We start from the raw sequence: 6230 nt of genomic DNA on the forward strand, positions 1-6230 counted from the left end.
TGACCATCAAAGCAGAAGCAACCAGGTGTACTTCTCGTGCTGTATTAGGTTTCTGTTACTGCATAACACACTACCACAAGAATAGCTTAGAACAACACATATTGGTGGTCTCAGTTTCCATAGTTCTCAAGCCTGAGCATAGCTTAGCTGGGCCCTCTGCTCAGGGTCTTAACAGGACTGCAGTCAATCAGAGGCTCAGCAGGGGAAAGATCCCCTTCCAGAAGCCCAGAAGCCCTCATGCTGTTCAGTATATAAGTATGTCCCATGCAGTTTTGGTGGCATACTTATATAATGTTTTTTTTTTATGCAAAGTTCAGATTTAGTTGTGTGTCCTGTATATTATCTGGCAGCCTTACTCAGATCCTAACCTTGCTTGCCCCTCTCAAAACAGGGCAGCTTATTTCACAATCAGCAATAGAGTCTCCTCTCTTCAGAAAAGGCCAGTTTCTCTTAAAGGTTTTTGCCTGATAAAGTCAGGCCCTTTCTGGTCATCTCATTTGAGGCCTTGATTACATCTCTGCACATTTGCCCTATAGCAGAAGCTGATTGTGGATATGAAATCTCATCATGTCTACAGACCTTGCTCACACTCAAGAGGGAGGGAATCGTACAGAGCATATGTACCAGGGGCCGGAGTCCTGAGGGTCACCTTAGAGTTCTGTCCACCACAGATGGTGTGAAGGACAGTTAAAATGTGAATGCCTTGCCTCAGGGAAATACATTCATGTAGTTTGAATAAATAAAATAAGGTTTTATTCATATCAAAAATACTGTTGGTATCTCTTCATTAAAAACAATGAGCTTGGTACTCTACATAGTGATTTTACACAGCACTTTAATGCTGAAATTGGCAAGCACACTGTCTGAAGCTCCCTGTTTTGCTCTGCAGGTGGTAGAGGCTCTGGGTACCTCCAGGTGTACCCGCCCTGGGTGCTCCATTGTGGTGCAGCCCAACCTGGCCTACTGCAGCAAAGACAGTATTCTTACACATGCTGCAGCTACTATGAAATGCCTAAGTTCAGGCAAAGAACAGAAGCCAAAACCTAAGGAAAAGATCAAGATGAAGCCAGAAAACCTCCATCTTCCACAGTATGGTGTTCAGGTAAGCTGACTAAGACCAGCCACTTGAACAATTGGAGCAAAATTTGTGTAAAAGTGTTTTCTCCCCAAGACTTGTTTTTTTATTTTTCTTAGAATGTAGGGGACAGCATGTACAGATGTACTGCAAATAGTATCACCTTTACCTTTGTCTTCCACCTTTTCCATGTATTTGTTTTTTATTACCCATTAGCTGAAACTCAGTCATGTAAATGCAGTAAAGCAAAGGCACGCAACTCACTGCTGCATGGAGAACATAAGACTTCAGAACACTGGCAGCAGTCTTGAAAAAAGAGTGGGTAGCTACCCGATGGAGTTTGTGTAGAAAGTAGACACACAGGGCAGTTGGGATGGAGGTGAGCTCTGAACAAGTCTGTGTTCTTCATTTGAGACCTCACTCACAAGATTGTTTGTTTATTATTTTTATTCATTTATTTTTAATAGACTTTACTTTTTAGAGCAGTTTTAGGTTCACAGCACTATTGAGCAGGAAGTACAGAGATTTCCCACGTATACCCCTGACCCACACCTGTGTAGCCTGTCCCATTATCAACATTGCCCAGCAGAGTGGTACATTTGTTACAATTAATGAAATGGATTTACACATCATCATCATCCAAAGACCACAGTTTACATTAGAGATCACAGTTTTTTGTGTATTCTCTGCATTTGGACAGATGTTTAATGACATGTATCTACCATGATACTGTCACATAATTTCATTGTCCTGAAATCCTCTCTGCTCTGCCTATTCATCCATTCCTCCTCCATAACCTCTGATCTTTTTACTATCTCCATAGCTTGCCAGTTTTTATTTATTTACTTCTTATGTTCTATTTTATTTTTTGCTAAAAGGGAAATTTATTTAATATAAATGCATATATTAGTAAAAAAGAAAGATCTCAAATCAGCAATCACCGTTGCACCTCAGGACACTAGAAGATGAAGAGCAAACTAAGCCCAGACCTAGCAAAGAATGTAAATAATACAAACTAGAGCATAGAAAAAAGAAATAAAATAGACAAAAGTGTAGGGAAAATCAATGACACTAAATGTTGGTACTTTGATGAGATCCACGAAATTGGCAAACCTTTATCTAGATGGACTAAGAAAAAAGAGAGAAAACTCAAATAACTAAAATCAGAAATGAAAGAGGGGTCATTACAACAAAAGTTACAGAAATCAAAAGGGTTTTAAGAGAATACTATGAATAATTGTCGGTCAACAAATTAGATCATCTAGATGAAATGAATAAATTTCTAGAAACACACCACCTACCCAAACTGAATTTTGTAAGAAGCAGTTTGAACAGAACTATGGCTAGTAAGATGGGTGATTACCATTTTTTGGATTGCTGGTGTAGGACTCCCTTGAGGATTTCTTACAGGGCTGGTGGTGTGGTGGTAAACTCCCACCATTTTTTGTTTGGAAAATACAGTATTTGTCTCTCATTTCTGGGGGATAGCCTTGCTGGATATGGTATGCTTGGCTGGCAGTTTATTTCTTTTAGTATTTTCAATATGGCATCCCATTTCCTTCTGTCCTGCAGAGTTACTGTTGAAAAGTCTGCTGTTAGTCTGATAAGGGCTCCCTAAGGTGACTTGATGCTTTTCTCTTGCTTCTTCTAGAATGTTCTCTTTGTTTTTGAGCTTTGCCAGTTTGACTATTGTGTGTCTTGGAGAGGATTATTGGGGTGAATCTGTTTGGGGATCTTTGAGCTTCCTGGGTCTGGAGGTCCTTGTCTCTCTCCCTGGTCCTAGGAAGTTTACCATTATTATTTCATTGGATAGGTTTTCCATGCCTTTTTATTTCTCCTCCTCTTCTGGAACATCCATGATTTGAATTTTTGTGTGCTTAAGGTTGGCTGGTAGCTCTCTTAGATTTTCTTCCTTTTCAAAAAAATTTTTTTTCATTTCTTCTTTTTTTTTCCTGCCTGGGTAATTTTAAAGAGTCCATCTTCAAGATGAGAAATTATTTCTTCTGCTTGTTCTGTGCTGCTGCTTAAGGCTATTGGTTGTATTATTTCATTGAGTGAATCTTTCAGTTCCATGAGTTCTGGTCATTTTTTTGTAAAGTATTAATCTCTTTGTAAATTTCCTCCCTTATATCCTAGATTTTCTTTCTCATTTCTTTATGTTGTCTGAGTCTTGTCTTAGCTCAGTGAGTTCCTTTAAGATTGTTGTTCATAATTCCCCTTACGTCCTTGCAAGGGTTTCTTGCTATATAGAGTCTGGTATTTCTGAGTTACTGTATTCTTTTGGTGGTGTCATATTTTCTTGGATTTTCATATTTTTAGTGTCTCTATGCTGATGTCTGGTCATCTAGTAGAGAATAGTTACTTCTTCTACTCTGGAGTGGGCTTTGAAGAGAGGGATGTACTCTTCTTTTTCCAGACTCCACTGGTGGCTTTCCTTGTGTCAGTGCAGTCGAGTGTCTCGTGGGTTGCCTGCATGACAGCTGTGCTACTGTGGTGGTCTTGAGCTGCTTTTGCAGCAGCCATGGCTGTGGTGGCCCACCCATGTGGAAGTGGTGTTTTGTTGTGCTCCATGCCTGCTTCCAGGCAGGAGATGCTGCCCTCAGTTCATGCCAAGGACTCCGGGCATGGCCTGCTTCTAGCTGGAGGAGGCTGCCCCTGGCTCCTGCCAAGATTGTCCTGTTTTGGTACTTTGTGGAATTTGGGGAGAATTCTGGGATGGCTGGAAATCACAGGTTCTTGTCCAGGCCTGTCCTGGAGCTCAGGTTGACGTTACCTTTATGACAAGCAAAGTGTTAACTAGCACTGTTTGGAGAGTTTTCTTGATTATTTTCAAATGCTTATGTATAGGTGACTTAATTTTTAAGGTTGGTCGTTTTGAATCATAGAACTGACAAAGAAGTGGTTGCTGCTGCACCCAGGGGGAGAATGGCAGCACCAAGCGTGCCCTGGGCTTGGCAGAGGATAAAGAAACATCATTTGTGCTCTTCTTGCATCATGTGTCACTTCTCTCATACCTCAGCAAGGATCCCTCTGTGTCAGGCATCTTGTCGCTCAAAAAGTTGGAATCTTGAATAAGAGGTGGGAGTGCTAAGGGTTGGCTGGATGTGTAAGCGTGGCCAGACTGCTGCTGAGCAAATGTGTGCAGGCTCAGGGTAGATGACCCAAAGAAGAAATAGGATTATGACCTTTCTTGCTCAGTGAAATGAAGTGGAGGTGTACTTTCTGACCTTCTTAATGATTGGGGTTTTACTGATTATCCAGGGAGGTGTTAAAAGCTCTTCTCTGCGCAAGAGACCAGCTCCAGAAAAAAGAGAAGGCACAGTGAAGAAGGTGGTGGTGGCTTTTTCTAGGAGCAGATCCCTCGGGAAGGAGACAACTTGTGAAAGCAGCGTGCCGTCCTGGGCAAGAAACCAGAATTACAGTGCAGTAAAGCCGGAAAAGAGTTCCACTGTCTCGTCATCACTGTTGTGCAAGTGTATGTATGACCTGGGGGCTGGCCTCCTGGACCCCTCCCATTCTTTCGAGATAGCCGCTTCCTGAGCCTGTCCAGGACTGGGGGTTGCAGTTGTTTTTTAATGCTTGGTATAAACACTGGCTGCACCATCAGGGCTGGAAACTAATGCCCATGACCAAGATACTTCCTGACACCGAAAATCTATCTCTGTTCTGTTGGGACTTCCAATCAGTGTTTTCCAAAATGGTATACAAACCTCATTACTAAATGTTTCACCTTGATGATTAAGTTTTTAACCTGTTTTTATTATCGGGCTCTGATAAGTAGTCGTATTGTCTTCAGCAAAATCTGAATAGATAGACTGCCCAGCATTTAAAATTCCTCATTGTTCAGACATCAGTTATTCTTCTTACAACCCATATAAAACTTTAGCTTTCACACATGATCCAATCTCAGCCCATAAAATCAGCCCCTTTTTTTTTATATGTTCTGGGAACTTCTGCAAATTAGTGTTGCATCTGCTGTTCAACTTAGGTATGCTTTTCAGGAGTTAAATTTATTTCTGACTGGACAGGTGGGAGTTTTTTCATGTTCTCATATACCGCACAACCACATTTGAATTTTGAAGGGCATTTACTGCTGCTCTGTAGATCCCACAGTGAGTGAGGGGTGTGCTTGCACACGTGGAACTGCAGGGTGTCCTCACTAAAGGGAAAGTGCTGAGAATTCTAAGCATGACTGGCTCCCTAGCTCATCTGTTGAGCTATTATTAAAGATCAGACTATTAAAGGTCATATCCTGGCATACATTTCAAATTAATGAAGTGAAGTTATTTCAGGTAGATCCATGAAACCCCAGATTAGATCATGCAGCTTTAGATCTTGTTTCTCAGACTAATGCTGCACAGTTAAATTATAGAAATTTAAATTATTCTATTATAAAACTATGCTCAAATCAGTTATTTATGCCGTTCATAGTGCATCTTTTGCCTTTTAAACAAAACACCAAAAGGTTAAATAGCCCTAGATTTCAGGATTATAAATGTGTTCTGTGTTTTCCTTTTTGTTGGCCTTTTAATACATCACTTGATGCACACACACATGCGCGCGTGCGTGCGCACGTCCTTTTGGTTATGTAAACAGCCCAACACCTAAGAAATGGAGTCCCAAGTAAATTGAGTTAACCAATTACTGTATTATAATGAATCTCCATACACCTTAGCTTGTTTGAGCTGAGAATTTCATGCTAGCAAATAGCACGTCTCATGTGTTCATTAAGTTACAGCAGCTCTACAAAACAGCACTTTTACAGAGCTGATGAACAGATGTAAAAATAAGCGTCACCTTTCTGTGATGGATAGGTAGCAGTCACATTTTAATACTCTGGTAAAATGCTTTAACTGAGTCGATTATAGCCACTTAACAGTAAAGGAAAGAAAACCCGGGGGGTATAAATAACCACAGGAGAAATAATTTGGTTGATTCATTTTAGTTCAGTTAGTTTTCCTCTGTGTCGACTAGAATTGGAGAGCTGACCCTGAGACTCCAAGTGTGGGGTTGAGGAGACTGTGCATCGGAGAAAGGAAAAGAAGAGGAGATAATTTACCCTAATCTCAATCTTATCTCCTACCTCACTCAGCTTTTGATGGGGGACAGGGATGGATGGAAGCCCAGATCGGTGAGGCTAATTTCTGTACTCATA

At 40.9% G+C, this 6230-nt stretch overlaps 1 protein-coding gene across 1 annotated transcript in view; it reads left to right on the top strand.

The window, feature by feature from the left end:
- The window catches only part of LOC103603200 (death-inducer obliterator 1-like), a 25895-nt gene that overhangs the window by 2194 nt on the left and 17471 nt on the right, over positions 1–6230 (top strand). Inside the window, 2 exon segments of the mRNA XM_008587694.1 lie at positions 890–1102; positions 4337–4550. Of these exon segments, the coding sequence (XP_008585916.1) occupies positions 890–1102; positions 4337–4550 (427 nt within the window).

This window comes from Galeopterus variegatus, unplaced genomic scaffold, assembly GCF_000696425.1.
Source record: "Galeopterus variegatus unplaced genomic scaffold, G_variegatus-3.0.2 Scaffold4499, whole genome shotgun sequence".
Lineage (NCBI taxonomy): Eukaryota > Metazoa > Chordata > Mammalia > Dermoptera > Cynocephalidae > Galeopterus > Galeopterus variegatus.